We start from the raw sequence: 17,333 nt of genomic DNA on the forward strand, positions 1-17,333 counted from the left end.
ATTCCGTGAGACGTCGCGCAAATCTGTAAAATTCGTAGTCAAATCCATACAAATTTAGAAACGGCGTCGCGTTGCGGTCTAATTAACCCTTAGTCGTGCGTGTAGGTTGTGCAATCGAAAATAAATTATATTATGTTTAGCGCAAAATCCATAGAAGCTACTGCCGCAATCAGGTTTCAGAGACTTTTAATAATAATTATTATTCAATCCATAATATATTTTATGTCAAACTCTTCATTAAAGTTACTCTGAGTGCGGTCGTTACAATTTGAAAAATAGATTTAGCACTAAACTTAATATTATTTCTTAGCCGTTAGTCTTTTGATTGTGTATAAAGTTTTATTTATTTATTTATTTCTAGAAGCTGTGATACGTTCATTTTATATGTGTATTACACCCATTCAAAGCAAGTTATGGTGTGCCAAATTATTTATTAATATATGTTCACTGTGAAAAAACTTAAATTACGGTACTAAAAAAATATTATTATGTTGTTATGTATGATGATGTTACGGCTGGTTTTAGTCTTGCGCTGACAGTCGGCGCTGACGCCGAAGTATTATAGTTATTATGAAATATCAGCGCAGATCGCTACACGTTATCCAAAAATATTTCCTGGAATTTCATACATTTCGGGCCATCAGTGCCGACTGCCGACGGACAGCGGTCAATGTGACTGTAGAACCAGTCTAGTATTTAGTTTAGACTTTAATAAAGATTCATCAAACTGCTCTTTACACAAACACTACCATTAAATACTGACTATTGCTGTCTTGCTCTGTGTAAATTTTCTAAGGTATCAGAAAAAGACAACGATATTGTTTAAGTTATCAGCTCCACTCAATGGGGTGAGAATCCAAATTATTGATACTTACTAAATATTATAAATGCGAAAGTGTGTCTGTCTGGCTGTTACCTCTTCACGCTCAAACTGCTGAACCGATTTTACTGAAATTTGGTATGGAGATACTTTGAGTCCCGGGAAAGGATATAGGATACTTTTTATCCCGAAAAAATGTACGGTTCCCGCGCGAAAAACGAATTTTGGCGCAACGGAGTTGCGGGCGTCTTATAGTACACAATATCTACTTATAAGTCTTTATGTAATGTCTCTCACTGTTTCATAGCTCTAATAAGAATTTAAATAGCTAATCTATGTAGGCGTAGTTAAAGGCCTAAAAGTCATTGCTTCTGTATTATTATAACATTGTGCATTAACTATTGAATTGTATAAATGTTTTTAAGATATTATTGTACTTAATATTAAAGTCACTTTATTTAGGTACTATCAGAGATTCATAGGCAGATGGCGGAACTAAGTAATTTGGTCGCGTTACGTCAAACCCAACCGACCGATCACAGCTAACATTGAATTGACATAAGCCGACCAAATGACGTAGGTCCGTCAACTGCCTAGGAATCAATTTCCTCGATGGTACTATCAGAAAATTATATTCATAGGCATCTGCCGGACATCCGGCGGACCTACTTAATTTGGTCGCGGCGTGACAAGCCAAGCGACCAAACACTGAATTGACATAACCCGACCAAATGAGTAATGACGCAGGTCCCTCAAGTGCCTATGAATCAATTTCTTCGATGGTACAATACTAAGTCTACGTTCTTGTTACATATTCATGTCCCTTGATTCTAGTATTTTAATCCAACATTTTAATGCAGCTTTGATTTAACTCGGATCAGTTATTAACTAAATATTAGATTTTTTTAATCATCGTGTCAGACTTTGGTGTATCAGTTTAGAAGAATATCTTTGTGTTGTTTTATTGTACCGAGACTGCAGTAAAACTTAATCGAAGGTGTATTAATTTTAGATTAAAATAGCAGTATTGGTATACACTATACGGGAACCGTATTCCATAGAATATTATGTCAATTTCAAAAAAAAATGGCTCACGAAGAAAGCAGTTGCACTATAGGTACTCTCGTATCGTATTTCTATGTATAATAATATTCGCGTAGTTGTAACAAAACTCACTTCTTTATCGTTCTAGCACTAGTATTCATATTTATTAATATATAAACATATGCAATATGTAATTTAGTTCTGCTAAGGTATGTAAATATAAGTTTAATATAATTTTAAATGTAAATTTCCGCTATTTATGTATAGTTAAAATGTATCTTTTGCATCTTGTCAATCGATGGAATGTATATCAATTTATCAAGTACTAGGTACTTATTGTGTACAAAATAATAATATTATGTTGGTTAAAAGTTCTTTTATTTATATAAAGTAACAATAGTTTTTCTTAATAATACTTACAAAGTATTATATAAAAAGAGTATTATAAAACTTAACTTAACAACATAGTTATGCAATATTTTGCATTAAAAATATTGATTACTTAAGCGTAAAAATATAAAATATCCATTGATTAGGAAAATTTAATTTAACTGCTATAAATTATAATTTAATGTGATATCTGAGAAGTTGATTCCTAGGCAGATGGGGCTACATTTTAGTTTGGTCACGTTATGTCAAACCCAGTTGACAGATCACAATTAACATTGAATTGGCATGATCCGACCAAATGACGTTGGTCTGTCAACTGCCTAGGAATCAATTTCCTCGATGGTACTTACAACTTAGTCTGTTTTAGATCAATTTGATCTGACAAAATTATGGCTTCAGTTTACTGTTAATTAAGTAAAAGGAGGTTTAGAAGTTTATTATGAGGTCCTACTACGAGTAAGGTCAGAAAAAAAAATAATGTCAACTTGTATAAAAAGTAACAAACCTTATGTTATTACTTATTATCTTAGTTCCTGGCTTGGACCATGGTCAATTTAACGTGTAGTACAAAATATGCACCATGAGTCATGACTTAATAATAATGGCATATAATTCAAAGCCCCTTACTAATAAAAATAATTAACCTAGGTCTATCAGGCGTCTTTACCATCATCCTAGACAAGAACAAAAGAGTTATAATTTTTATTAATAAGAGTATAAATGTTTACAACTAAAACGCTTATTGAACAGAGGTAAAATACTATGTTAGTTTCTCCATGGTGGTCAGAAGGAGGTCCATCTCCTGGTGTACCTGACGTAGAAGGTCCTTCATCTGCTTTGTAGAATCCAGAAGATCAATACTTTGTGTGTAAGGGTTGTACCGGACACCAAAATCACGAGGGATTGTTTGAGCAAATTTTCTGGAAATTCAAGAAATATTTTCCCTTAACACATAAAATGACAAAGCATAGCAATTATCTAGAAAATGCGGAAACAATAGAGTCTCCCATAAGATTTATAAAGTGCCTAATTGATCATTGGCTACAAGGGAGTTGACTGTTGAAGTATAATTGAGGTTTTGGCTCCTCATAGCTTTAGTTAGCCAAAATAATAAATAATAAAAAAGTACATAATTAAGTCTGTATGTAACAGAATTTGTAAAACTTTGTAAAATATTCTCAGAAAAGGACAGTGCAATTGAACAGTTTCTATCAAGGAAAATTCATATTTCCGGCACGGTAACCTCTGGGTGATCACGGAATATAACCTATATAAATTCTAGACTAACGGCCGCGCTCAAACTGCCGCACTCAGAGTGGAACATTAATTAGTTAATTGTAATTAATTCAAAATGTTGACATAAACCCCATACATTATCTGTCAAACTCTTCATTAAATCGAAGGTTAATCGTAATTAAATGTCTCTGAGTACGGTGGTTAGACTTTTAATGAAACTTCAAATTAATGTAGAGTTTGACAGATAATGTATGCTTATTTCAAAATCTTAATTTAATTACAATTAAGTAATTAAAATTCATATCTGATGCGGCAGTTTACACACGGCTTTTAAGAATAAAAATGATAAAATGCTTACATCATCTTCTCCTTTGCGTTTTCGAAGCTGTTAGCGACGAAGTAGATAGGCTGGTATTCTGTTATAGGATATTTCTGTTGTCCAGTAATCTCAGGCTCGAAATCCTTAAGTTGTGGCTTGTCTGTGAGGCAGTATTGAAGTTCACCGAACGATGAGAGAAGACCAGCGCCGTATGCTTTTAGCTGGCCATCTTGACGACACAACCCAAACTCAACAGTGAACCAGAAACACTGGAAGAGAGAAAGGAGTTAGAGAAACGACATATAAAGCAGGAAATTGTACAACTTCAAGGCTATAGTGTAGCTGTTAACATAATATATTACAAATCAGCTTGGTTCCTTGTGCAATCCACTCCGCTTTATATCACACAGCAAATAGTATAGTATCCTTATAACATATGTACATAATGTCATACTTTTTTTTTACTGAAATAAAGGGGCAAACGAGTTAACGGGTCACCTAATGGAAAGCAACTTCCGTCGCCCATGGACACTCGCAGCATCAGAAGAGCTGCAAGTGCGTTGCCGGCCTTTTAAGAGGGAATAAGGGTAATAATAGGAATTACCATCACCTTTTATTCCTATAAAAAATAGGAATAAAAGGGGAGGGTAGGGATGGGAAGGGAAGGGAATAGGGGAGGGTAGGGAAGGGAATAGGGTAGGGGATTGGGCCTCCGGTAAACTCACTCAGCGAAACACAGCGCAAGCGCCGTTTCACGTCGGTTTTCTGTGAGGACGTGGTATTTCTCCGGTCGAGCCGACCTATTCGTGCCGAAGCATGGCTCTCCCACGTATAAAAAAACGTGACATAAACGTTGCGGTTGGGCAATTTATGAAAATACCATTTTATTATAAAACGGATTGGATCGGATAAGGAACGAAGCGGTAATGTCACATCCAAATACGTAGTAGAATTGGGGGATACAAGTAACTTTTAAAGAAACACATACAAAAAATATTGACTTACTGTAGCCAATTTCTCGATATAATCATCAGGAGCTCCCAAAGACGCGAGTCCAATTTCCTGCGAGAACTGCGCGAACGCCGGATCTGCGAAGAGAGGTGCATGACCAAGTAGCTCGTGGCAAACATCAGGCTCCGGTGTGTAGAGAGGCCTGGAGTGATGTCTGATGTACTGGGTGCTGTGGAATACCCTGAATGCTAGGCCAGCCAGGAAGTCTCGGGAGGAGAGCAGACCGGCAACTGGTCGGAGAGTGAAACCGGTACAATCTAAAAAAGATTAAACATGAGTATTCAAATGTATCTGTTAGGACTAGAAGTGCGGCTATGTTAAATTTTAGCTGGTTAGACATAGATGTCACCAAATGACTGTTGGTAAAATCTATCTTAAGCAGACTCTCTTTAATTATTTTACAATTCATGACACATCAATTAAAATCCTAAGACCTAAGCCTTTTTACCAGCTTCTGACTAACGATTTTAAGAAGAAACAAACGTACCTTTCAAGAAATTGGAGACGTCTTGAAGCTGTGGTATATTATCTTCCCTATACCCACAGTTTTCGATCAGAAGTGGGAACACGTGGTTATGTTCCTTACAGGCGTGGGTTGGGTACAATTCTACTAGTTTCCTGAATACTTGGCCCCAGGTTGCTATTTCCTCTTTGGTGTAGTCCACATGGGGTAACGGCTGACCGTGTTTGTAGTTGTAGGCAATGTCAGCAAAGTACTTCCTTCTAGCACGATACACTGGGTCGGTGAAGCCAGGGTGGTCTGAGTCAAGCTCAGCGCCATATGAGAGGATCTGGTTAGCGAACCTGTCCAAATCTCTGATACGTCTCGGGAACCAGGGCACAACAGCTGAAAGAATACAATTTTAGAACGATAAGTTTTGAATAATATTGATGAGTATTTCGAGAGGGTAAATATGATTTCAATATATCATCAGATATTGTTTACAAAATGTATGTGTGTGTCTTACTTAGTTATAATAATCGTTGAATAGCTAAATACGTATTAGATACTATGTAAATGAAAAATATGATACAACTAGTTTTCCTAAACTTACATCGGTTGTCCTTGTAATTCCGCGAAATGATGTTCAGGTATCCAGTGCTGTTCTGCAGCTTCGCGACAGCGGCCGCAAAATCTCCGGAGCCGTGCTCACATTCCACCATGAACTCGTACCCTGGGCGTCTAGCAGAAGATCTGGACTCGATGTGGCTGAGATTGACTCCATAAGAGGAGAAGACGCTCAAGAACTTGGCGAGGGAGCCGGCTTCATCCCGGGTCGCTGGGGAGAACAGTAGCCAAGTTGTTCTGTTGGAGTCCCTGCCTTCAGCTATGTAGTTCCCCTCCTTGAGTTTGGGCTGCAAAGCAATATCAAACGTTATTGCAAAGGAAAGCTAAAGTACCTTTTCTTTATTTAATTCTTTTAAATCTAAAAGAAGTATGGACTATATATGCGGCTGCGGCTACGCAACGTAAATAAATATACACGTTAACTTGGTAGTTTCTTGTTCACTTAATTTAGTTTATAACCTAGTTGGTAGTGACTTGCACCCACAATACTTTGTGGTTGGTATCAGTGTTTATAAACACCGATTTTAAAGACCTACCCATCAAAACATATTAATAATAGATGAGAATATAACTTCGTTATTAATTTTCAACGCTAGAAGAAATACAATCATAGAGTATTCAAATTCTTTTTTAATTTGATCTATACTATAAAACCTATAATAGCTAAATATCTAAGACGTATGAAAATAATACTTATCAATATAAGGCGTTCCATTTTGCAATATCATTTGACTAATAACTCTGAGATAACCCCGGTATTGTCGATGCACAAATTACGCGTGTTTTTAAACCAATGATAACATTTAATTGCTTGTAATTTGTAACTGTTGATATGTTTGCATCATTTGAAACATTAATATAATATTAGATAACTAGATATTATGGCCCGCGCGAAACGCGCTAAATAAAAGAAGAATTAACGAAAACCCATCGATCACGAGAAAAACAGATACCTTCTTAAAATCTAAAAAACATGTAAGTATGTTGAGAAGCTATCTGTTTTCCTTGTTAATATTTTCCGAGTGTATGAGGCTACTCAAACTTTTGTTTTTATGGGAGCGACTAAAGCAAAATAGATGATCTTATAATTCATTTTTAGAGCTCCGTACCCAAAGAGTAAAAACGGGACCCTATTACTGAGACTTCGATGTCTGTGCCTCTGTCTGTCCACCTGTCTGTCTCCAGGCTGTATCTCAAGAACCGCTATAGCTAGAGTCATTTAAGGGGGGTCCCATACAACAAACGTGTTTTTTTTTTGCCTTTTTTGCTCGATATCAGAAATGACAAGAGACAGGCAGTTGAAATTTTCACAGAATTCTCAATTATAATATGTGTGCTTACTTTAATAAATAATAATAAAATTAAAATTAAATTAAAATTTTAAGGGGGGCTCCCATACAAAAACACAACTTTTGGCCTCTTTCTTCTCTATTACGGAACCCTTGGTGCGCGAGTCCGACTCGCACTGGCCGATTATTAAACTTGATAAGTAAGCTTCGAATTGTTTCATTTTTGAAACATAGATAACTACTACTACGAGTATTATATATTTGTGATGGTCTCTTCTGGCGATAACACGATAGAAAAAAAGACATAGATGCATCTAAATTTCAAGAATATTTCATTTCTTTTCAAAACGGTGCATTCAACTGAGTCAAGATTTTAATAAATAATATAAAATTCTATTGCCGAGGGACTGTATTAGCGGATTTTAAAATGTTGTATATTTTATAGAGTTATTAAGAAAAAACTAACTTGGCGCTGATTCCGCGTTGTTCTTTTTCACCTGGCATATGAAAGACGGGCGTAGGTGGAAAGAGAGAAGGACGATGATTGATTTTTTTGCTTTATTCGCCCTCTTAGTGTGAGTTGGCTGACATTCACAATTCTTTTTTGTTTTGCTACAATATAACATATCTTGAGACCTACTTTGAGACACACAGATGTCCTTCTTTATGTGAAAGTGTGTCTGCACTCTGTATGTCTATTACCTACCTCTTCACGTTAGAACTGCTAAACCAATTTTGTAGAAGTTTGATAAATCCGATCCCACCAAAAACATTTTTTTTACATTTACAAAAACCGATTATTTACATTTACAAAAACATGTAAATGTAAATAATCGGCCAAGTGCGAGTTGGACTCGCGCACGAAGGGTATCGTACCATCATTGTGTTTTTTATATGGGAGGCCCCCATAAATTTTTATTTTATTTTGTTATTATTATTAATTATTAAAGTAGACATATATTTCACCTTCGTGAAAATATCAAGTGCATATCTGCTGCCATTATTGATACAGAGCAAATAATGCCAAAAAAATGAAGTTTGTTGTATAGGAGCCCCTTTAAATATTTTATTTTTACTAAGTATTTGTTGTTATAGCAGCAACAGAAATACACAATCTGTGAAAATTTCAACTCTCTAGCTATCACCGTTCTCGATATACAGCCTGGAGACAGACAGACATCGAGGGTCCTTCCCTTTTTTATACCACATATTTTTCATACCACGGTATGAAAAAGCGAAGTACTGTTTTTGAATTGCCAGTTTCATACCGGCGTCCGAAACAGCGAAGACCTTTTTTGAATTAGTCGATTCATACCGCAGCGCAGATTTTAGTACCATTCAAGCTCAAAATATCTATACATAATATATCTATATATATAAAACTCAAAGGTGACTGACTGATTGACATAGTGATCTATCAACGCACAGCCCAAACAACTGGATGGATCGGGCTGAAATTTGGCATGCAGGTAGATATTGTTATGACGTAGGCATCCGCTAAGAAAGGATTTTGATAAATTCCAACCCCAAGGGGTTCAAATAGGGGATGAAAGTTTGTATATAATAATACTTTTTAACGCGAGCGAAGCCGCCGGCAAAAGCTCGTAAATTATAAAATAGTAAATTATTTAATTTAATTTGATTATTTATCATTACTATTTGTTACACATTATTATTTTATTTTATTTGATTATTTAAATTAAATAAATTCATCTCAGAGAAACCAAATATGTATTGGGCAATTTATTGATGGTATACGAAAAAACTAAGTATTTTTGTGCTTTATTAAAAAAACCTGATGATGTAAAAAAATCAAAAAGATCAACACAATCAATTGAAATAAATCAAAGAATATGAAACGAGCAAACGGGTCACCTGATGGAAAGCAACTTCCGTCGCCCATGGACACTCGCAACATCAGAAGAGCTACAGTTGCGTTGCTATCATTTTAAGAAGGAATAGGGTAATATGGCAGGGGAGGGTAGGGAAGAGAATTAGGGTAGGGGATTGGGCGGTGGGCCTCCGGTAAACTCACTCACTCGGCGAAACACAGCGCAAGCGCTGTTTCACGCCGGTTTTCTGTGAGCGCGTGGTATTTCTCCGGTATTTCTCAGCGGTCTCTACCTTAATTAATATTAAGGTAGAGACCGCTAAGGGGCAAGGGCGTTTGCTTCTTTCACTTAGGAATTTTCGTTGTATTTTTAGTTCTTGTAATGTAAAAAATTCCTACATTACATGTACAGTAAAGAAATATATAATAAATTCGAATTTCAACTTTAATGAGAGCTGAGTGCACCTGATACAAAATATAGCTGTAATTATTAAATTATAGAATTTCCGCTCGATAGAATGCAAAAAATATCTGCCACATAGCTGGTGTGTTACAAAAATACCTTATCAGGTGGCGAACTCGAAAGCTGCTCTTCTTTTACTTGTATATCCATTTTCTTAACCGACTTGCAAAAGGAGATGACAACACTCGCGCGTAGCTTCGACGATAGAAATGACGTATTCTGTCGTGCCTCGTATATATGCTGGACGAGTAGTGACGTAGGTTGCGGGGTTGAGGCCTATAAAGTCGAGTACTCACGTACACGTTATCAGAGGCCCACTGGAAAACATTGTACGCAATCGAAGTTAGTAAATGTAGCCTGTTATAGCTCCAGAAGGAAATAGCTTCTGGCACTCTGTGATTGCCGCGGCAGCTTCATTTTTGTGTTTGCATAGCATTTTTATCAACTTATACAATTACAATTCGCATAGAGCTCGACAAGGCTTACAAAAACGTCATTTTTGACAGTTCTCCTTTACCAGCAGCGCGACACGCTTTAAACGAACGTGCCGAAAAAAAGGAACTAACGCTGCCATCATACAAAAACGACATTTTTTAAATAGTTTTCCTTTACCAGCAGCTTTGGAGCACTTTACGTCTAGTCGCAAGCGTACAGTCACGCAAGACGGCGCAACACTTGTGCTTGGGATTGTTAGGGTTTTTTCGTTACTATTCTTTCTCAAAGCCCACGATAACAGCTATGCCATAACTAAATATTTCCAGACCTTTCTTTACATACCTAAAGATGACCGCAACCTCCAAAATAAGGAACAAACTTCGTTATTCTACAGAAAAAGAAATAAAAATGATCTTAAAATACCGGTGTGCAACTATTGAAACACTAGCCGAACCAGAAAGCCAGTATTTGTATTTAGTTTCACTGCTCATTAATTAGTAGGTACTCTGTTATCTGTACTTTTAGTCCTGTTTCTCTTGTGCTAGAATTTAGTACTCTTCTAATATTTTTTTTAATGTGTATCTTTTTTTTCAATTTTTAGTCTGTTGTTATAGTATTAACTATTAGATGTATAATAAGAAATTACAAATTATAATAAAATAGTATTTGCAGCTCTAACTACTATAAAATAAATAATTTACCTATATATTATAAACGTACCTGACTATTACGTAATATTAACAAAAATAAACTTTATCACTACCATAAAAGTCTTACCTAACAACTTTTGCGTAAGCTCATTTTGTTTAACAGCAATCTCGATAGGGGAAACAAGTTACTAGAAATTATACATTATTATTAGTTACTTATTAGTTATTACTTATTACATTCCACGCAACCATTATAGGACTTTGCGACACCTTTTTTTTTCTTATACGAGTGTATATAACGTGATATGTAAAGCATATTATTTTTTTTATATTACAATATTTTCTTAATTTTAAGCACTTACCTACAGATTTCATCTGCTCTTTACTATTCCCGAGTCCCGACGTTTCAGCTACTTTTTAGAGATCGTGGACACAGTGGATATTTGGGTAAACCCAAGAAATTTCATTTTGCGTCATTTCATTGACCTTTGTTGGAAAACAAAAGTATAAGGATCAATGCAGACCGCAACGCGACGCGTAGATGTATTTCTAAATTTGTACTGAATTGACATTTGACAGACTTCAATTGCGTGAGACGTCTTGCAAATCTGTCAAATCGATACAAATTTAGAAATGCAACTACGCGTCGCGTTGCGGTCTGAATTGACCCTAAGAAAACAATATGTCTACATGTAAACCAAATGTAAACGACGAGAATCGACTCGCAAAATAAAGTGATAACACATTTTATATGTCTTTTACGTGGTTTTCATTTAGGGACCTATGATAGAGAGCGGTCACGCGGTCAAGCGTGCAAGTGGTCAGTTTTGCGTTCTTTGTGTTGTCACGTATTACGCTATATAGAGATACTTACAAGGGGGCGTTCTGACCGCGTCAGAATTGCTCCTGTTCGACTGACCGTTCGAACGCAAAATGCGAACTCAGAACGCTTGAACGCGTGACCGCTCTCTGTCTGATAGGTCCCTTAAGCGTCGGTCGCATTATAACTTATAACAGCCAATGCTAAGTTTTGTTTACATCTAGACCAAAACAAATTGAAACGAAGCGTGAATTGATAAAAGCTAATTGTAATAATTCTTGACTAATTAATTGACGTTTCCTTATATTTTGGAATTCTGGGATATACGTCTACGTGCGCGTCGCACGCGCAACTGATTATTCGTTACAATTAATTTGTTACAGATAAACAAAGTATAAAATATAAATATGCTAATGCAATAAAAGCACAGAGTTGCGTTTGAGTTTTTGTGATCCATATGTGATAGAAGGTCAGAACGATTGACTTTTTACGATAAGTTATAAACAACTTTCATGTTCGTTATTCTTGTAGGAACAGATAGTTTTTGTTTGTTTTGTCGAAGGTGTTTCATCATAATATAGTGTTGTGACTTGTGACTTGGCACATTTCGCGCTTTATCGTTGAAGTGTTTAATATTAAGTTAAATGACGCCCGCGACAAAATTAGTTTTTCGCGCGGGAACCGTACTTTTTCCGGGATAAATTGTAACCTATGTCCTTTCCCGGGACTCAAAGTAGTAAGTAGGTATATCCTACCCTTTCAGCAAAATCGGTTCAGCGGTTTGGGCGTGAAGAGGTAACAGACAGACATACACACTTTGTGTCTGTCTAAATAAATAATAAATAAATAAATTTTATTTATTACCTATTTATTTAGACAGACTGACAGACACACTTTCACATTTATAATATTATTTTACAAACCTTCTTTGATTGAGGCACAAAACTTCAAAATATAAAATGTAAAACTTAATGTCAAAATATACCTACTGTGCCTCGTTATTTTGATTCTATCTCCATTTTATTTATTTTGCCTTATTTACTAGATACGAAAACTCGCTTTGAATTTTCTAAAAGACCTTTGACGGTAAAAACTGTTCTCTTTTGAATATAATAATAAAATAAGTAAATATTCTTGAAAGAGTTGCATTATCGTATTTTATACTTAATTTAATTTACTAAATTTAAAAAAATACTAAAAAAATTAAAACAAAACCTTAATAAAATATTTTGAACTGAATTTTCTAATGCAATTAAAACAAATAGATGTATCCTTGATTTGTTGCGTGCGTTTGAACTATCAATCATGATCAATTGCCCACTAATTTCCGATTGATCTATGATCTATTGTGACCAATTATTACCAAATTTTAGCAATTGAGAAACAAAAATCATGAGGTGTACATAATATCATACCAAAATTATAACGGCAAACACTCACAAAGAGTGTGCTATTGTTGTTTCTCTAACGTGTAGTGCCAATAAGTAGGTACTGAACAAAATATTTTGATCACATTGAACATTAGTAACTTTGGACTTACCTTTATGTTAAAGGTTACTTTTAATCCCGAAAAGTGCAGTGTTCCTTTAAGGTAAGTACCTATTGTAACAAGTTGGAAGTCATTTTTAACCGACTTCCAAAAAGGAGAAGGTTATATGTTCGGCTGTGGTTTTTTTTTTTATTTGTGTATGTTCAACTATTACTCCGCCGTTTGTCAACCGATTTTCGAAATTTTTGTTTTATTGTATGAGGTTTCACCAACTTGTGTAATTTAGGTATAACAATTTTCATTTTATAACAACATTTTTAGTTGAAAATAATCCATGGAAATGTATGGGGAATTTGACGCGTACCTTAAAATTATTAAAAAGTGACAAAGTAATAGAAGTAAAATGTAAATACGGTTATTTTTAAGTGTAATGTAAACATTACACTTAAAAATAACCGTAATAGTATAAAATAAATAATTACAACGATTATTTGGCATAATTATATTTCTTGCTAAAACAACATACTTAAGTCAGAAACAGTTTTTCAAGTTTTTAAATTATTTTTATTAAAAAACTATAAAGTTTATTCTCTATTTAAATTGCTTATCTCCCAAATAGTAAATTCAGAACAAAAAAGTTCTTTAATGCTCATTTGTTTCATCATTAAGCAGTTTTTGTTGATTCCTGAAAAAAATAATTTGAGTGACGTAAGGGGGTGACTAACCCTAAATTTTCGATTTTATAATTCATTTTTATACTTGAAAATAAGCCCCGAATTGTTTCATTTTCTAAACATAGATACTAAATTATATTTCCGAGGATCCGACCTAGTGAAAACAAAATTTTCTCAGTAGATAAAAATCACAAAGATGCCTCGTGGATGCATCTAATTCTCACGAATTTTTCATATATTGCCATAATCGTGCATTAAACTTAGGGTAGGTTGCACGGTGCACTAGAGGCGTAGTTATAGTTAAGGTTAAGGTTATCGTCAAATATAACGTCCATTATGGACATTTTGTTACGGTTAAAATTATAGTTAAAGTAAGTTGGTGCAACCACCCTTAGAATTTAATATTTTAACACATTGTATAAAATTCTATCATTGAAATTATGAAGGTTTTTTAAAATGTTGTAAATTTATCGATTTATTGAGAAAAAACGAATCCGCGTCGTTCTTTTTCACCTGGCATATGAAAGACAGGCATGAGTGTGAATAGAGAAGGACTATGTTTGATTTTTTGCGTTAGTCGCCACTCGCCCTCTTAAGTGGTTTTTGCAATGACCGATTCAATTATAATATTCGAATGATCCTACATTTAAATACATCTTTTATGTGTAATTATTATGATTTAAGTTGACGCTAAAATAAGTTAAGTCATGTATACAGTATAATTATCGGCTATCGCCTTGACCTCAGATAGAGGTAAGTGACCTCTAATTATGTTTTATTATAATTGACGTAATTCAGATGACAATGACTTTTAATTACTTGTCTCAAAATAATTTAACTTTATTTTGGTAACTTTTGAGAAATAATAGGTTTGCCTTGCCGGGGACTAACCCGGCGAGAAGAACCGGCGTAAGAAACTCGCACGGGGCCCACTCATTACAAAAAAGTAGAAAAAAAATAAATCTCCCCTCAGCGCTAAACAAGGGAAGTATTTTGAAGACCCCCTCGAGATCTGGTTAATTATAGTTATTATGATAATGAGAACACCCCAATGCGTAAATCAGTTAAGTAGGCAATGAGGTCACTTAAACGATTAATAAACATAATACATATATACCAGAATAAACTCATCCATTTTATATTGCTTTATGACATACTGGCTGTGCCTAGCGGTGTTACCCGCGGTTTTTTAGTGAATTAATGTGTAGACAGTAGATGATTTTTCACGAATTCATTTTCGTTGATTTTTCCATAGGAATAATACATTTAGCCGAAACAAAATGTAGCCTTTGTGTTCAACCAGGATCTCAGCTTGGTCCATGCCAAATTTTATCGAAATTACTCCAGCCGTTTTAAAGCGTGAAGAATTAGTAACAAAGACATACTCGGTGAGTGTGACAAACTTTCAAACTTTCTCATTTATAATAATGTATATAATATAACTTGTATGATGAGTGATGACTAAAGTCCGAACGACGAATCAAGACACAAAACTTCATAATATTATAAAATGTCTAAACTTTTGCTTGGAATTTGGGGCATCGTTATTTTGACTATTTTCTACACCTGCCACTTGCAGTGACAGTGCTAAAGGCCTATGGGGGATTTTGTATGGACCCCGTCCCCACCCTTCAACAGTCATGAGATGCGTCTCGATGTGTTCACTGGGGCCCAGAAAAGTCTTGAGTACCAGTGTCAGTTTCAGAATCAATGGGGTTTATTAAAAAAATAACTTTTCTCCAAAAAAAGAGGTGTTTATTTTTGAACAAAAAATACTTTTTTCAACAAACAAAAAGCATATCATGGTTCCGTAATCAACAAGAAACCCTTATAGTTTCGGTCTGTCCGTCCGTCTGTGTGTCTGTCTGTCTGTCCGCGGTTTTTCTCAGAGACTATAGGGCATACAAAGCTGTAATTCGGCATGCATGCATATTATCTTAATGATGGCGACAAAATGGTATATAAAATCTTTTTTTTATGGTACCTCCCCAATCCCATACACATCAAGCGGGGATTATTTTTTTCCGCGTCCATCCTATCGTGTGGGGTGTCCTTGGGTACGTTTTTAAAAAATATTATTCAGAGTATTCAAAGATCATTTTCTGATTGTAAAATATCCAATTGTGAAGTTTTAAAACTTCCGCTCAGGCTCAGGTTTAGCTGTTTAGCTCCTGGAAATGTGAAAAAATTCGCGGGAGTAGGAGATATTATGCTGACTTTAAAGAAAAACTATCAAGGTTTACTTCATAAATAAGTAATTGAGTAATAGTCGATCAACTAAAAAAATGTATTCGAAGAAGTATAAAGAAACTTTTCGTTCAAATTCCTTTGAACGTAACTGAGATGGTATTGTTGGTACTTAGTGAAAAACACGTTACAAATGTACATTCATTGACGATACAAACATTATCAAAAACTAGCGGTACTACAGAGCCCTATATTGCGCGTGACCCGATACGCACTGTGCTGGTTTTTAATTTCATGTACAAACAAATGACGATTTAATTGAAGACAATAATATTAATATGATCTCGATATTTTAACACACATTAAGAAAATGCATATGTAAAAGAGAAAAAATAAAATAAAAACAATATATTTTTATTATAAAACATAAGGCCGCGTCACCATCAAACACGACGCGGCATCGTCACCGTGCCACGATACGACGCCGCCACCGTGACACGTGACGCGTGTTCCCACTTCCGGTGGCACGAACAGTGCGCCGCCCCGTGGCCCATTTAGTTTGATTGAAATCTGACAATATTTCCACTACGCGACTTTGTTTGATAGATATTTCACATGCCTCGTTTAAGTTAAAATTACCCAGGTTCTTGTGCCAGGGGGGAGCAAATTACCCAGGTTCTAGGCCAGGGGGAGGCAAATCAGATTTTTCATAAGCTAGGTGTTTATAAAGATTTAAATTAATAATTTTTAGTTGTAAAAATAATATTGTATTGCAAATAAAATGGCAAAAATTCGTTTTCTTAATTTTTATAGCCATCCATCGATACGCCCATGCTTGTTTCTAAGATCAAATATTATATTTTAATTACTTCATTATATCAGCATTGAAATACGTGCCATTATCGTGATTCATGATAATAATTATTATGTATGTTATAATAAGGTATGAATTAATATAATATTGACTTTAGTAATAATTATAGATGACCTACTACTTTATCTAATATCTAGAAATAGTCAGTAACTACTAGGTTAGCTTAGAGATTACAGCGCTTCCTTTCCAGTACTAGACTAGTAGGTATATTATAAGTAATAACTGTAACTAACAACCTACTAGCCTAGTTAAATATTGTACTAAGTATATTATGGTCGATGTTAACGGCACGCTTGTCTACTAATAAAGTAATAACTATAACCTACTTTTATTTTTATTGAAAATGTCCTGTTCTAAATTATGTAAAGAACATAACTGCATTAATATATCAATACCATCATACATCTCAATTCTCAATGCTTAATAAGTAGGTTTTTTTTTTTTAATGAAATAAGGGGGCAAACGAGCAAACGGGTCACCTGATGGAAAGCAACTTCCGTCGCCCATGGACACTCGCAGCATCAGAAGGGCTGCAGGTGCGTTGCCGGCCTTTTAAGAGGGAATAGGGTAATAGGGGAAGGTAGGGATGGAAAGGGAACAGAATAAGGGAGGGTAGGGAAGGGAATAGGGTAGGGGATTGGGCCTCCGGTAAACTCACTCACTCGGCGAAACACAGCGCAAGGGCTGTTTCACGCCGGTTTTCTGTGAGGACGTGGTATTTCTCCGGTCGAG

At 35.2% G+C, this 17,333-nt stretch overlaps 1 protein-coding gene across 1 annotated transcript; it reads right to left on the reverse strand.

Moving 5' to 3' along the window:
• Positions 1 to 2,552: 2,552 nt before the first annotated feature.
• On the reverse strand, positions 2,553 to 9,696 carry LOC121738518 (protein henna-like). Its single transcript, XM_042130635.1, has 6 exons — positions 9,572 to 9,696; positions 5,876 to 6,176; positions 5,308 to 5,667; positions 4,815 to 5,077; positions 3,849 to 4,078; positions 2,553 to 3,174 (listed from the first exon to the last, which is right to left on the reverse strand). The coding sequence occupies exons 1-6, from the start codon at positions 9,620 to 9,622 to the stop codon at positions 3,015 to 3,017; spliced, it is 1,365 nt and encodes a 454-aa protein (XP_041986569.1). The 5' UTR covers positions 9,623 to 9,696; the 3' UTR covers positions 2,553 to 3,014.
• Between the last annotated feature and the right edge of the window lie 7,637 nt (positions 9,697 to 17,333).

This window comes from Aricia agestis, chromosome Z (assembly GCF_905147365.1).
Source record: "Aricia agestis chromosome Z, ilAriAges1.1, whole genome shotgun sequence".
Taxonomy (NCBI): Eukaryota; Metazoa; Arthropoda; class Insecta; order Lepidoptera; family Lycaenidae; genus Aricia; species Aricia agestis.

Excerpts from the sequence above, each read along its gene's own strand:
- LOC121738518 (XM_042130635.1), bottom strand. The coding sequence starts at position 9,622 with ATGGATATACAAGTAAAAGAAGAGCAGCTTTCGAGTTCGCCACCTGAT. Across the intron at positions 6,177-9,571 it reads CGAGTTCGCCACCTGATAAG|CCCAAACTCAAGGAGGGGAA; the intron begins GTATTTTTGTAA and ends ATTGCTTTGCAG. Across the intron at positions 4,079-4,814 it reads ATATCGAGAAATTGGCTACA|TGTTTCTGGTTCACTGTTGA; the intron begins GTAAGTCAATAT and ends TCTCTCTTCCAG.